The 17,329-nt window shown below is 33.8% G+C and overlaps 1 protein-coding gene across 2 annotated transcripts in view; it reads right to left on the bottom strand.

Moving 5' to 3' along the window:
• The window catches only part of GLRA2 (glycine receptor alpha 2), a 304,778-nt gene that overhangs the window by 169,177 nt on the left and 118,272 nt on the right, over window positions 1-17,329 (bottom strand). For both annotated transcript variants that reach the window (XM_074299962.1, XM_074299963.1), the window contains 2 exons: window positions 3,693-3,775; window positions 2,294-2,431 (listed from right to left, as the gene is read on the bottom strand). In XM_074299962.1, coding sequence (XP_074156063.1) covers window positions 2,294-2,431; window positions 3,693-3,775 — 221 coding nt within the window. The remainder of the gene's footprint in view (window positions 1-2,293; window positions 2,432-3,692; window positions 3,776-17,329) is intronic.

Genomic DNA, 17,329 nt, shown 5'->3' on the forward strand with positions numbered 1-17,329 from the left:
GGGTTAGAATTTAGACCTCAAAATTAAAAAAAAAGTTTTAAAAAGTTTTACTATATAATTGGAGGAAAAATAAAATATTGTTTAAATGTCCATTAGTCAGCAAACATTATAAATATACTAAGCTCTGAAAATATATAAAAACAGCACAAGACAATCCTCACTTTCAAAGAACTCACAGTCCAATGGGGGAGGCAACAACTATGTACAAACAAGAAATATAGGGGATAAATTGGAGATAATAAAGCAAAAGGAAAGCACTAACATTAAGGAGGAACAGGAAAAACTTCTGGCAGAAGATTTTATCTGAACCTGAGGGAATTCAGGGAAGCCAAGGAGATTGAAACAAAGAGGAAGAGAATTCTAAGCATGAGGAACAATCAGGGAAATATGAGAGTGAACCACAGTAAGGTCCAAGCCTTAAACTACTATCTTGGGTTACCTTCTTTAGATATGATTAAAGCTTTAATGATCATGCCTTCCTACATAGTAAGATTCATAAGAGATGAACAAAACAATTCTTGGTTAAACTATAGTGTCTGAATACTTTAAAAAGTGACTAGATAAGAAATCTGGATGCCCAGAAGATAATAATAATCTATGGAGAAGTCTAATGTTCTATACTAGAAGCAATTGACATATTATCTTCAATCTTTCAATGATATTGATCATTTAATTGATACCACTGAACTAGTTACTCTACAAAAAACAATAAATGCTTATCAATCTCTGCCAGCATCAGGAGAGATGCACAGGCAGACAGATAATGTGATGTGGCTGCCTGTATACTGGATCATGAGTCAGGAAACCTTTGTTCTAGTCCTACTGCATCCATCAACTAGCTATGTGACCTTGTTAGCTTGCATATTCCTTCATGATCTACTGTGCTCAGCAGATAAACAACTCAGGGCTGCACCTGTGCAAGACATCCTGAATAGATATAGCCTCGCTGTTATTCACTCTAGGTATGATCAATGCACAGACTTAAACACCAAATCTTCAAAGGGGAGATCACCATCTTTCACTGGATGGTCACAAACATTTTGGTACAAATATAGAAGAACTGTTATTGTCACGTCCGATATTGTCTCCAGTGCCTCTCAATACTATTTCATTCCCCCCCCCCCCCAGGTTATGTTCTTGGAGCCAGCTGAATTTTAGCCAGCTGAATCTTTTCCAAAATCCTATTACTGTGAAGCACTGGAAAGCAGGATGTCTCTATTTCTGGGTTTACAAACAAGCAGGATATTATCCCCTGTTTTACTAAGGCAGAGAGTGCCAACCCTCATGTGTAATTTTATCCAGCATATCAATGACAACAATAAGTTGGGCTTTAGGAGGGCTAAAGTTTTAGCTTTGCTTCCTATGCATAAACTTTAGTGTTTGTATTCATTCTTCCCAGATAGACATCAGACTCATGAAATCACTTACAGTTTTTCTAAGTCACCTTACCTTTCTGTTGAAAGAGAGAGACACAGATAGAGAGAGACAGAGAAACAGAGACAGAGAGACAAGAGACAAAATGAGACAGAAAGTTATGGGGAGAAGGAGGAGGACAGGGAGAGAAGGAGGAAGGAGGCAAAAAGAAGACAATGAAAATGAGAAAACAGGAAGGGAAGGGAGAGGAGGGGAGAAAGAGATAGGGACAAAGATAGATACCAAAAGAGAAAAAGAGAAAAGACAGAGGAGAGATGGAGAGAGACAGAGATGGGGGAGAGACAGAGAGAGACAGAGACAGAGAGACAGAGAGAGAGAAACACACAGAGAGACATACAGAGAAGAAAGAAAGATAGAGAAAGAGACAGAGGGGGATGGAAAGAAGCAGGGGGGGAGAAAAAGGCGGAGGGAGGAAAGGAAGAAGGATCAGAGGAGGGAGGGAGGGAAGGATAGAGAGAAAGAGAAAGAGGGAGGAATCAAAAGAAATAGAAAGAATGATAAATAGATAATATATGATAAACATATGGATAGAACAAAAATTTCTTAACTGTATCTTCAGGAGAAATTATACTTAGCTGTTTCTCTTTGAAGACTTGGTTTAAAACTTTGCAAATTGATCATATTCAAAATGAGTTACAGGGAGGCATTCTCTCCTAACATGTTCTAGAGATCACAAAGACTTTTTGTATTAAATTTGCTTGTTATGTATGTATGACCTCTAAATGAATATTAAAAACTATATGCAAGTAAAAATAACCTAAATTACAGATATTATGTGAATAGGGATTATTTTATTTTTCAACCTATGTGAAAAAAAAAGAAAATCCAAAAGTCTTAGTTTAACAGAAATAATACTTACCAGTGTTGTAATGCTTTGTGCAATACCCAAGTTCCTTCTCTTCTTTCAAAATAAACTGAGGTAAGGTTAAACCCTCAGCCACTTGTACTGGTCCATCACTTAGCCACTCAAATATCAGGTCATTCATGGTATAGCCAACTAGAGAAAATAAAACATCTTGGTCAATAATATGGATAGACACTTCCTAGAAAGTATAAAATTTTAATGAATGACATGGAAAAAAACAAACAAAATAAAACATATATCTGAGGTAGGGCTGCTCAATGAATCTGGAAGAGACTATAAAAAGGCATATATAGCATGCTCATTATTTTCAACAAAATTACTGCAGGACAGCACCTCAGTGAGAGTTATACAGAAATCAATGGCAAAGTTAACTGATCTCTATCTCTTCTGGTGGGGCTCCTTTCCTTTGTCTTAGTCTTTGCCTGAAAAGCTCTGACTAAAGAATCAGAATGTCAAGGATCCATGTGTAGATAACATTAGGTTATAACATGCAGGAAGGAAAATTTAGAGGTATAAGGGGCCTTAAGGATTATCAATCTAACCACTTCATTTTTCAAATGAGTAAATTTAGGTTCAGAGAAATTATTTTCCCAAAGTGATACAGAATATATAGCAGAGCTAGCAATCTTCAGATTTCATATGCTATCCTTTTCCTTCCACATTCCTAATTGAACTCTCTTTTGGAAGGTGAGTTTATTTTTTCCAAAAAGAAAAATAAAGGAAGAAACTTATGCAAGGAAATAAAAATCCTTGAACATCTTTTCAAGGTGTAGATAACTTTCTAAAACTAACACACCAAGGAGAAAATTCAGAGCTCTTGGCTCAAAATTCCATTCTCAATCTCAGGCATTACTTATCTGAAGACATATATACCAGGAAGATATAGTATAGTGATTTGGGGAACACAGGTCCTCAGCAAAGTGGCAAAGTAAGCAAGACTGACATCACAGGTCTCTTTAGTTGTTAGAATTTTCCAGAATTAATGCTAAAGATTCTGTGATCACTTCCCTATTCTAGAAAGCATCTGAGGAGTGGCTTCCATTTAGTGCAACAATTCATAATCTTTTTCATGTAATGGAATTCTTTCTTAAAATAATATTTTATTATCTACATTCACAAGTGAAGGGCATGTTAAATTTTAATTGAGAGTAGTGAAAATAAGATATAATAGGTTTTTCACCCATCCAAGTTTATGGACTCTTTGAAATCTCTGCATGGACATTGAGTTTATGAATCTCAAATTATCAATATCTCTGATTTAGCGTAAGAAAGAGCATTCTTAGCTAAAAGATAAGTAAATCTTATTGATCAGTTTCCCTTCAGTGGGAGGGGAAAAAGCAGGATATTGATAGAAAAAAATAAAACAAAAACTTATTTCAATGAAAGGACTTACAGCTCTCTAGTTGCATTGTACATGTCTGGACATCCATGGGAAAGTTCTTCAAGTCCATTGGACAAGACAAGGTTAAAGTAAGCCTAAGAAAGGGGAAAGAACAAATCATTATGTCTATTGAATTTGGTTCTAAATAAACAAAAATGTATTTGGTATGAAGTAAAGTGACATTTTGAAGGCTAATAAAATCTGACACTGACCTAGGACATTTTTCCTTGTTTTCTTTTTTTTTTTTTAGATAAGAGGGACAGGTAAAAATTAACTATAGTGGACATCTCTTATTTTTCCTCCATTCCATTTTTCTCATTTTCCCAACTTCTTTTTCTTGGTTGGCACTGGCCAAGATTTCTTTCTTGAGTCAGAGAGACAATTACAAAGAACTACATAAGGAAAACAATTGCTCCTTATCCTACAGATAAGAAGGCCAACCTTGCCTGTATTCCTTTAAAAGGTCAGATTTAACAATCTTCTAATCATAACTGGGTGGGTAAACTCATCAATGGCTGTCAGCTCTAAAATTACCAGAACTGCTGGTACAGCAAAGTTGGTGTCCATCTGTAGATATCCTGCTGTCAAAGGTGCTCTGACTTAGCTACATTGTGACTACATGGGTATTCTATAAAGAATAGTGATAAGTTATCTAAGTTGACATTTCAACACTATAGCAATATTTTTTTTTGTAAAAGTTGTATATAACTGAATGACTTCTTCCCAAATGACTGTATAAATTAAAATATATAATGTCATATTCTGTAGTCATATACTATGCCCTCCTCTACCATTAGTCCTTTTTACTGTAGTAAGTAATTTTTGATACACATTGCTTTATGAATCATGTTGGGCGAGAAAAATCAGAGCAAAAGGGAAAAACATGGGAGAGAGAAAAAAACCAGTAAAAAGGAAGTGAAAAAAGCATGTGTTGATTTACATTCATTCTCTTTAGTTCTCATTAATCCTAATTCAATGCATTGCCTCCTTATTTTTATATGCTCCTCCAACTCACTACACATTAATCTGGGTACACAGAACCTCTTATTCCATTAGAAGATACCTCTTTCCCTTCAGAACATTTCACAAAGAACCCCTTCAAGTTATTTTTTGGTGAGGAAAAAAATGGTTCAAGAAGTCTGAAGACATAGTTCTTCATTCTGGTTCTGTCACTACCTACTTGTAAGACTTTAGTCCAGTCATTTCATCCCACTATACCTCAGTTTCTTCATCTTATTTACTAGGAGAGTGAATGTAGATAGTCTTTAAGGTTCCTTCCAAATATAAAATTGATTTCTATGATTCTATGGTTGTGTGTCTCCCAGCTTAATGTCATTTCTTCCCTTTTGATTCCCAAGCTTTACATATGTATCCTTTGTTACTCTTTCTCATCTCTATATACCCTCTTTTCTCTTATTACTTATTTATTTTTTATTCTTCTCTGAGCACTTTTATTGCTTTGACTTTAATCCTCAAATAAAGCTAAGCATAAAAGTGATGCTAGTGGAACATCTGTATCACAGAAAACAAAAGAAAAAGTTTGGAGAAAAAAATAAGCTTTGTGAAGCACTAGTGCCAAGTATATAAAGCCACTGAAACTTCCTAGAACTGCTTCATAATTTTTACTAAAGTTTCCTTATACTTCCTCTTCCTCTAATGAAAACTTTTTATTCTTATATAAGCATTACAAATAAATCAGTATTTCTATTCAGTTGTATTATTTGCCTATTTTAAAAAATATTGAATTGAACTTTCCCCACTAAAGAAATAACCTAACTAAAAGTGAAAACAAAAACAAACAAAAACCTATTTATCACATTAGGCTTACAGTTTGCTTTTTTCTTCTGAAGAAGAATTTTTAATTTTCATTCATAGAATAAGAGCTCTGCCTCCTCTTTCTATTCCCTCTCCTCAATCCCCACCTATTTATGTTCTTGATAATTCAAGGATAATACTTCATGTATACAGACTTATTTAGGTCAATAGTATTACCAGCATGGGTAATCATTTACTGAAGAGAAAAAAAAAACTGTTTTCCATCAATCAGCCAAGAGTTCATTAGGTATAGTTTTTTTTAACATTCATTTTTGCCTCTTCTGATTTCCTCCATAAGAAGTCTTTGCACTTTCAACTATATGGTTGCCAGTAGCAAAGGCTAGAAGGTTTAAAAATGACTTTAAAAATCATGTCATCTGAGGTACAAATGAAAATTAGAATCTGTTCATTCAAAATTAGAAACAACCTACAATTTATTATCTCTAACTTACCATGTATCTGTGGAAAGTTGGGTTTTGGACTTTACACTTATAAGGGGGAAAATAATCTATTATATTGTAATGTAATTTTTGTTTTTTTTCTTTATTATAGCTTTTTATTTACAAGATATATGCATGGGTAATTTTTTCAGTATTAACAATTGTAAAAACTTTTGTTCTAATTTTTCTCCTCCTTTCCCCACCCACTCCCCCAGATGGCAGGTAGACCAATACATGTTAAATACATTTAAGTATATGTTAAATACAATATATGTATGCAATTCCATACAGTTATTTTGCTGCACAAGAAGAATCTGATTTTGAAATAGTGTACAATTAGCCTGTGAAGGAAATAAAAAAATGCAGGTGGACAAAAATAGAGGGATTGGGAATGCTATGTAGTGGTTCACACTCATTTCCCAGAGTTCTTTAGCTGGGTGTAGCTGGTTCTATTCATTAAATGTAATTTTTAAAAAATTGAAGCTATATTAACAGGGAACATTTGTTATAGAAGTATAACAAAAGTACCAAGTTACAGGAATGGCTTAATCTTCTATATTTTCCAGAAGACCTCATGGCACCATGTGCTCTATGTAAGCAATTTAACATCTTCCAACATTACTTTGTTGCATAGGCTAGAATCATTCAACAAACATCTATTAAGCAAAAACTATGTACGGGCACTATGACAAGGCAGTGCAAACACAAGTATAAAAAAGAAATCATCTCTGTTCTCAAGGAACTACATTCTATCCAGCAGATTCAATACATAACCATTTAAATATATCCAAAATAAAACATGGTCATTGGGAAGAGGGAGCACTAACTTCTGGGTGTTTAGGAGAAGCTTCATGCTTAAGGTAAATTTTAAGTTGAACATGAAAATAAACTTGGACAGTCCCAGTTTCCAGTCATTTGCTACCACAAATGGCTGAGTAAATTGTGGTGTATAATGTGGTGACTATAGGCTTAATATAATGATGATAATGATGCTATGCTATGCTATAAGAAATGATAAGCCTGATTATCTTAGAAAAAACATGGATAGGCTTACATGAAGAGTGAAATGAATAGAACCAAGAGAATATAGTATACAATAATAGCAATATTGTTTTAAGAACAACTTTGAGTGAATAAGTTATTCTGACTATTATAAATACCCAAATTGACTAATGACACATTAGTCATGACACATGAAGGAAGACACTATCAGCATCTAGCGAAAGTACTGATAAATGGAAATATGTGTAGAATGATTTTATATATACATATATACACATGTACATACATACACAATATATAAGGGTGTGTATATATGCATACACATACACACATATATATGTATATACAATGTACATATGCATATATGGGTATATATATACACCTGTATACATACATACACATGTACACAATAATACACATAGATATACTCATGTACATATGCATAGATACATATATGTATACATACATACATATGTGTGTATATTTTTAACTGATAACTGATTGGTGGAGTGATTGATTGGCTTCCTCCTCATTTTAAAAGAAAGGCAAGCTTTATTGAGGTAAGAAGATCATTACATCTAGGCCTTAATTCTGTGATTTGTGCAATTGTCAATCATTGATGCTGAGAGGAGCCTATTATTTGCCATTCAGTATGGCTGACAGCAATTTGTCACCTGCATAAGTTGATGAAAGCTAGAAATATTTTTCTCATAGAATTGTAGAATATTCCAACTAGAAAAGGCCTTAGAGATGTTGTGGACTCTGGTCTCATTTTACAGATTAAAAAACTGAGATCCAAAGAATAGAGATAACTTTGTCCATCATTACACAGGTATTGAATAGTAGACCTGAAAATAGTTCTAGAAAGTCTCTACATGGAAACCTTATGATTCTAAAAAAGTAGTCTTTTTATTATACCATTAATTTTTCTTTTCCAGCCCAAACCCAGATGGAGAGAATGCAGGAACAAGATAGTGGCAAATTTCCATAACCTTCTACATTCAGGAAGGCAATATTCTTATGACCACCTGTGTGCAAAGGGAAAAACTAACCCAAACAACATCTGTTCAGTTTAGACAAATTGCAGTAGGGTCCTTAGTTGGGGAAAGGACTGTTATATGTTGCAGCTATTATCTAAGCAATTTCAATTAGTTATTCATCATTACAACTAATAAAAAATGTTACTTGACTATTAAAGGAACTATAAAGATTCCAGTGATGAATGGGTGGATCAATTATAAATTCAGAAACTAATAATACTAGAATACTTATTCCCAGCTAAACATTTATACAAAAATAGCCATTTGATGAATAGAAAAATTTAATGATGGAAAGACAAAAATTTTAATGAGCAATGTACTTGCCTAAAGCAAATCCCATGAATGTACTATTTTTAAGGCTTGATTTAAATAGTTTTAGTAAACTTGTCTTCACTAGGACACAGAGGCAAGCAATACCACTGGATCCTCAAGTCAAATCTGTGGAATCATAACTATAGATTCTTTGATGGGGAAGGTGGTGTTTACCAACATATAGAGATAAGAATAGAGATTTGAGGAAACTCCCTTAGCCAATGCCAATATATATATATATTTTAAATTTGTAGTCATAGAAAGTTTTTCAGAGCATTGAAACATTACATGATTTGCCTGGTTCACAAAACTAGTAGCTGTCAGAATGGGACTTGAAACCAGGTCATTCTACCTTCAAGGCCATTTTTCTATCCACTAATCTATGCTGCCTACACTGCTCCTTGTATATTGTAAATATTTAAGATTCCCAATGATGTGACAAGGAAAATGACTTTAGAGAGCTCAGATGTTAGGTAACCTACCACATGTGAAAGAGCACATACCTGCTCTTTCAGTAAAGAAATACATATTCTAACCCACCACACACTATTGCAAAATTTTTATTTTATTTTGCTTTATTATTTTTGTCAATACCTATGCTTTTATTAACAAAAGAAACTTCAAGTGGAAAATTTTCCCTATTAAGATAATTAATTTGTTATTTATCTTCTTAGTTTTGCCTAAGACACTGAGAAATCAGATAACTTGTTCACATATATTTGACCTCAAATCTTCTTGGCCCTAAGGTAGACCTTAACCTCACTAAACCAACTGCCTCTTTTCTGAGAAATATATAAGCTGTGACAACACCAAAAATATAAGACATCATTATTCTTTCTTCCAAGTTTATGATAGATAGATTTATTCAGATCGGAGTAAAGTCAGTGGTTAGTTAAGGAAGGCTAACCTAGCTCCATTATTAGGGGAGCATGCTTTAATTTAAAGTTTAGATGGATTTGTACCAGAGATTCCACCAAATGTCTTTGGCACTCCTAGTTTCCCAATTCAGTGTCCATATCTATTCTGTGCCCATGATCTTGTCAGTGGTGCCTTTTTTTTGTGCTCTCTTATCAAAAACATCTCAAGAAAAGATGTGAAACTAATTCATGATACACTATGAGTAACTGATTGTTTCAGTATTATATCTTTCAAGAGAATTTGCCATATAAAAGTTTTTAGCTTGAGTATGAGAGCTCAAAGCCCTAAACAAACGGAACAATACACTTCAGTTTTCCTATCTTTGATTAGCTTGGCAATTATAGGTATCAGATCATGTGAGAAAGAATTTTTTTACACTGGGAAAGAGGGATCCCATAGGATTACCATCTATTCATCTGCTTTGCCTTCAGGTAAGGTTCAGCTAGTATATAGGCTTCTTGAATTTATTTCATGGCTACAATCATGAAATCTTTTCCAACTTCATCTGCTATTCTTATGCTAGTGAGATTTGACTATTTGCATCAAACATTAGAAAAGGATGCCATTTTAATTTAGCTGGAGCTTAAATGGAATTAGCCTAGGGGAAATTAGAAATTTAAATAAAAATCATAGTTATGAAAGTATACAGAGTAAGACTATTATTCATTTCCCTTAAAACACATCAACTTGTTAAATACTTTGATTCATATGAAGAATGAACATTATGTTTCTTATGTTTTTCATTGTCTTCTTAAAAAAGCAAACATTCCTATGACTTTTTTCCTTCAACTCTTGGCTAGTTTTTAATATCCTATTTGAATTTCATTCTTCAGTTTTAGTTTTTAATCCTCTTTTTGGCTATCAGTAATTAATGTTTGAGTATAAATGAGTTAATAGATCTTTTTGGAGATTTTGAAAGAGGGGAGAAAAGGGATGCTGTGGAGATAGCAGAACAGTGAGTCTGAGAGCTCAAAGACTCTCACAATTTTATTAATGGCCTAGAAACACAGAATTGTTCTGGTGCCCCAATTGAGCAGGAGTTGAGGTAGTCCTATAAATACTTCTGTCATTGGCAGGAATACCTAAATGCAAAATTATATCGGTATTAAGAGACACAGTAGATAACCACACTGTCTATTTTATTATTTGACCTGTGCCATTCTCTCCTTCATTAAAAGAGAGGCAAACATAAATTGATTGCTGAGTAGGTGGAGTTATGTTTTTCAATATTATAAAAGTGCTTCAGAAGCATCCATTGTGCATTGGACAAAACTTGCCAGAAAAAGGAAAATGTGACATTAAATACTATTTGTGATCAGTACCTTCAAAGAGCACATTTGTATATTGTTGGGTAAAGTTAACATAAGATCCAATATGGAGGAGACTAAATTTAGATTCTACCTATTATATCTTGTAAAGGTAAATTGTGCCTAGATTTTGTAAAACCCCTGTAACAATAACTATTTTAATTGGCATAAAAGGAAAGATGTTATTTTGTACAAAATATCTCTAATAAGAGATTAATAACTAAGACATTTAAAGAATTAACATAACTTTTTTTCCCACTGAGGCAATTAGGGTTAAGTGACTTGCCCAGAGTCACACAGCTAGGAAGTTAAGTGTCTGAGTCCAGATTTGAACTCAGGTCTTCCTGACTTCAGGGCTGGTGCTCTATCCATTGCACCACCTGGCTGCTCCTGAACATAACATTTTAATACCAACAATCATCCCCTGTTGTATGTATTCAGAGATATGAACAACTAAATCTCAAAAAGAATTGCAAACTATTAATGACTGTGTAAAAGATTGCTCTCAAAAAACTTTAATAAAAATGGAAATCCTGAAGTTTCACTTTATACTTAGCAAATCAACAAAGGTGATAATGTTGGGGATCTTCAGAAAGATAGGCACACCAGTACAACATTGTGTTATGACTGTATCCATATATTTTGTAAGAAATTTGGAATTTTGCTTTAAAAAGAAGTCTAAAACCCCTATACAAAAGTTCATTAGCATTAAGCATGTTCCCTTAGGGTGATCATAGAAAGAAAAGTTTGAATGTACAACAAAATATAGTTGCAATTTTTTGGCGGAAAGCAAAACAAAGCAAAAAACAAAAAACAAAATGGGGAAAATAGTTACCCAATTAAAAGGAAACACCAAATAAACTTTAATACTTGAATGAAATAATATATACTGAGATGTAAGAAATAATGGACATGGACAATTCAGAGAAACATAGGAAGTTATTCAAAATGATAAAGCATGAAAGAAAGCGGAAATATGAGAACAATATGCACAATGACTGTAACAATGTCAATGATCCATTGAACAAAAAATAAATCTGAATATATGAAGTGAAAAACGACTGAATCTAGCTTGGCGTGTCTATCATCTTTTCAGAGGTAAAGAAATATGGGAGTGGAACATATCCCGTCATCCTCAGTTGATATATTCCTTACTTTTGTTGAACTATTTTTTTTCTCTTTTTTAAAAAAATACTTTGACACATTAGATAGCTCACCAGGAAGAAGTATGTGTTTATATTCAGAAAAGCAAGTGACAAGGTCAGAAGATATTAATAATTTCTCTTTTTTTAAGAAAGAAAAGCATTTGAAGATAACAAATTAGAGAGACCAAATGAAAAATAAGGTAGGAAAATACCTTCAAGTAAAAGAAGAGTTCATATGAATTAAAATCTTATTTGCTATTTTCATGTAATTTTAATGAGTTATTCCTAACTGAAGAAAGGACTAGATTGTAACTATAAAGTCCTGAGTTTGAATCCTGATTCTGACATTTACTCTCTTTTGATATCTTATCACAGCACCTTATTCATAGTAGGTGTTTAATAAAATGTTGATTGATTGATAATAATAACAGGAAAATCGCTTAAATCTCTCATTAACACTAGTATAATATTAGTGAAACGGGGGATAATAATACCTCTGTCTTAATCACTAAATGGACATTGCCTCAGGAGACTCAAAAAGGCCACGATTTTCTACTGTATCCAAGGTTATCTCCAGTCATCCTTCTCTATATCTTGCCATCAAGCCCAAATGACTATGAAGGAGAAAGGGAGGCTGGTAGCTTTGCATAGCCTTCTCTCATTTAAATCCAATCCATTGCTAGTCATGGCATCATATTCCTGATGTCATGGTCTTTTTTCAGAATGCAGGTCAAGTAATGGATGATATGAAAATGTCAAATTTTGTTATTAATTTCCTTAGAGCATTACTATGACGATAAAACAGAAAGCCTGCTGTATTGTTTTTCAAAAGATTGAAAAGTTTAGTTAACAAGATCTGTTTAAAGCTCTGTTATAAAAAGTTATCTATATAAAAGTTCTGAATGTCATAAGTTATCTTGGTGATCAGTGAGTTGCAATGGAGAGAATGCTATATTTAGAATCATAAGACCAGAACTGGCATTCAACTGCATATTCAGTGCCTATTTGACTTCAGGTAGTCATTTTTCCTTTCTAAACCTTGGTTTCCCCAAATATAAAGTAGGAGGGAAGTAGATTAGATCAAAGCTTCTTAAATTGTGGATTATTACCCCATATGGGGTGGCACAATTGAATATGAAGGTCACAAAATTATGATCTATTATCAATACATGTTTGATTTGAATACCAATTTTATATATTATACATGGGCTTGCATAAAATTTTTTTGAGTGAAAAGGTATCAAGAATAGAAAAAGTATAAGATGCTTTGGACTAGATAATCCATAATTATTAGATCATCTCTAACATTCCTATAAGTCTAAATCTGAAAATATTATCTTAAAATCTCATGTCAGGTAATTTTAATTTTTATGGAGAGAATACTTAGATTTGCAGATGAGCAATTATTTGTTTCATATTTTCCTTTCTTTGGAAATATGTGTAAAGAGAAAATATTCCTTGTGTTCCAAATGGGCCACTATAAAGGTATGAGAGTTTATTCTGGGCTTAACGGATCCTGAAGAATCTTTTAAGAGTAGCCCATAAGGTGAGCCAAATATAAACTCAATTAAAATTTACCATAAGCCCAAACTTTCCTTTGGCTTTTTGACAGAAGGAAAATTCAAGAAAGGAGGATTAATAGAACATCACTGTCATTTTGCTTGCTGGTTTGGTTTGTTCCAGCTTTTGAATGCAACTGATTATTTTCCAGGCCAAACATTTTTGTAAGATTGTATAAAAGCATTTGTGAGAGCCTTCATCTGTGAACACATTCTGGAGGCTATATTTATGTCTATGTTTTGTCTCCAGAGATCCTCTCAGATTACAGGGATGCTTACTAAAGATTTACTGTGGACCTGGGAGTTCATTATTTGGGTTTGTGGCCGAGGGTGTCAACATATTTCTGAATTGTAGGGGATATATGCTATAAGATTGACTGTATAACAATGGACTGCGTAGAGGCCCTTCTGGCACCCCAAATCTCTCATAAAAATAGGTTCTATTGGCCAAAAATTGGGCATCCAATCTAAGGTAAAAGGAGTCAGAAATCCAAGATTAGATGTAATTTTTTTAACCCTGGAACTTCTTTGTTATAATGTCAAATACAGAATACAAGGAAATTCTTAGACATTTTTGAGTTTTGATGTTAGGGTTTGGAAAAGAGTAGAGTGGCTCTGGAGATCTCATGTATAAAAGCAGCACAGGGTAAATGACAGAAACAGGAAAGGCATTTATTGAGGCTGCCTACTATCTCCCAGCTCAATCTGAACATCAAGCTCAAAGGAATGTTAATGGAGTGGAAAGGTACTTTAAAAGGGATAAACACACTTGCAGTATCACACATACAGCTTGGCTATAATAGGGATAGTGGTCACTCCAGGGGCATTTCAATGATGACCGCAGTAACTCAGGGCTTAATTTTTTCTTTCTCTTTCTTTATTTCATCTAATTATGTATACACTACATATAGTAAAAATCCCTACCCAGAAGAACTCCATCTAGAATGCTACCACAGTTTGAGGATGCATTGTGGACATATACACATTTTGTCTCCATCCAATCTACCTCCTCTCAGCCATACCTTCAGCACACTCGTTATCCTTTATTTCTCTTTAGAGATCCTCACTGATAGTCTTCTGTCTGCCTGTCAGTTTCTTCCTCTATTTTCACTCCCTCCTTCATAAGGAGAATTGGCATCCTTATTTCTCTATGATTACATGGCTTTTCCTGGGAGTTCTCCTAAACCTCAGTATTTATTTAAATGATGGCATTTATACTACAGTCATTAAATTAGCAGGGTTGTACACTTCAAATTACTTCATTAAATCAAGTTATAAAAATAATGAGGGTTTGGATACAGCTTTGGAAAAGGAGAATGCAATTTTTCCTGGATTGCAAGATATCAAGCAAACATTGCCTAAAATATACTCAGAAGGAAAATAATTTGTAATTTCTAATAATTGGCTCCCATTAGGAAGTTCTGTTCCATCCCATGTGTAGCAGCACAAGATATAACTGTAGCACAATGCAGATCACATTTGAGCCAAAAAAATCCACTTTGGGCTTGTTTTCATCCATAGCATTTAAGTAATGAGTTTCCTCTCCCTGTTTTCTATGACAATCAGTCAACAAAACATTTATTGAGCACTTCCTATATTTCAAGCACTGGTAGAAAGTTTCTTGTTTAGTCATTTCAATCCTGCCTAACTCTCCATGTCCCTATTAGGAATATTCTTGGTATAAAGATAATGGAATGGTTTGCCATTCCTTTCTCCATTTAATTTTACAAATTGAGGCACATGGTTACATGACTTGTTTAGGGTCACACAGCTAGTAAGTGTCTAAGGCTGGATCTGAATTCAAGTATCCCCTGACTCCAGTTTTTGAAGGGAAGGCAATAACATTTAGGGAAACAGGAAAAGAACTCTTCTAAAACCTTAAAATGAATCTTGGATGAAAGTCAAGGACTCTAAGAAATTGCAATGAGAAGGAATTTAAGACACAAAGGAAAACAAATACAAAGACACCAAGATAGAAATCATGGATAAACAACAGTGAATCAGTTTGACTGGACAATAGTCTGCTCAGAGAGGAATAAATGTAAGAAGATGATAAATGTAAAGGCCAATCTTGTAAAGAATTTTAGAGGTCAATTAGAGAATTTTCTTTCTGATTCAAGAAGTTTATAGGGATACACTGGAATTTATTGAGTATGTGAGTGATCTTGGCAGACATATAACTTTAGGAAAATCTATTTGGCAGAAATAAAGGTCTGAGCTAGGGTGGTGACTGATGTGAACTCTAAACCAGCTTACTCTGACTCTTTGTCAAGAAATGATAAAATGAGCCCATTCTCTTTCTATTATCAATCATAATCAGCGTACAAAAAGATCAGCTTTTCTAGACTAACCTATTAGCATAGTTAAGACAATCTAATGTGAATTCTATCAACCATAATTATATACAAAAGGATGTAAATTTTTCTTAAACTGTCTTATTAGCATTTTTAAGACAGTCACAATAGTCTCATTACAGCTCTTGGATTCCTGGACCCATCATTTCCTCTTCCTCCCTCTGAGACCTTATTAAATGTTATTTCCCCCCTAAAAGTACATCACAAAATCATCTTTGGATTTTTTTGTCCATCACCTTGTCCCATGAATAAAAGCCATCTTTTGACAAAGAAAACATCTTTTTTTATCACATAGGTGCTACAAACTACGGAGTGCTCTCCAAGTCTTCATTAGTGATTATGTGGGTTAAGAGAGAGCATGTATAGGAGAGCTTTTGTGAAGATTTTTTTTTCTTGGCTAGATTTGGCAATGGATTGGCTATGTGGGGTGAAAGGGAGTAAACAGGGAGGGTTTGAGGGAAAAGATAATGTCTATAATTAAAATAAAACTTAACAACATGAAATAAGTCAAGTCTATGACATTTTGTAGGTAAGGTGGACACTAAGTGTGGGCAGAACAAGTATTACTACATAGGGCTTAGACTTCCCCTACCTACTGCCACCACAGTAGACATCCTTTTAGGTTTAAGGCATTGTCATGTCCAAGGGTTTTTCTTAAAATATGAATTCTCTTTGACAAAGCAATTAGCATCTTGATATGAATCAGTTTAATGAATTAATTTACTTAGGTAAGAAACCTTGATAAAATGAGACATGAATGAGACAGGAAAAGAGATTTAGTGGTAGAAAGTTTCAGAAAGATAGAACTTGCCCAGGAAAAAGAATACCAAGTTTCCTGTTGCTAAAGAGAACCTGAACATGAGAGAATTGGAAGAAGAAATGAAGAAATGAAAAGAGACCAGAGGCAGTATGATAAGATTATTGGACTAGAATTTAGAGTAATCTTTGTTGGAATTCAGTTACTTATTATCTGTGTGTCCCTTGGTTAACCTTTCTGGACCTCAGTTTCTTAAGATGCAAAATGAAGGTCTGGGACATAATCTGCCAAGGGCATTCCCTCTGGCTCCTGATCGATCCCTATGAGTTCCTGCCTTTACTTATCTGGTATCCCTGAGAAAACATAAAACCCAAGGCAGTATTTCCCCTAAAAGGTTTAATTATAAAGAAGACTGTTGTTAAGTTCTCTTTAGAATTAAGCCTACTGTGAGGTATTCTCTTTCTTTCCCTCATAGCACCTTCCCTTTAATGGCACTTTTCTATTTATTCTAGCTAACTCTGATCATTCTAATGGCTTACTCTTGCCTCATAGAATATTTCTTTTCCTCTGGTTAATTGTAAATTCCCCTGGATAACTTGTCTTTTTCCTTGCTAGCTACATGTTCTCCCAATTTAATTTCATATTTGCCACTCCTCTTTTTTATTTCACCCCTTCATTTTATCTGTAACCTATTCCTCTAAATAAAACTGCCTTTTGCCAAAGAGAATGACCATTGTGAATTTGTCATATGCTTATTTCGAACTAGGTATTGCTATCTTGACCTCATCAAAATGACCTCTATTATTTGGAGCTAAAAAGTATTTTAGAGAATTTCTTATTTTTGTTTATGAAGAAATTGAGACCAAAGAAAGTTAAATGACTTGTACAAATATCATTCATCTAACAAGTGGCAGAGCTAAGATTTGAATATAATTGTTCTGATTAAAAATTCTGTTTCTTCCCACAAAACACAGCACCTTTCTGGCATCCATGAATATTG

Source organism: Sminthopsis crassicaudata, chromosome 3 (genome assembly GCF_048593235.1).
Source record: "Sminthopsis crassicaudata isolate SCR6 chromosome 3, ASM4859323v1, whole genome shotgun sequence".
NCBI lineage: Eukaryota > Metazoa > Chordata > Mammalia > Dasyuromorphia > Dasyuridae > Sminthopsis > Sminthopsis crassicaudata.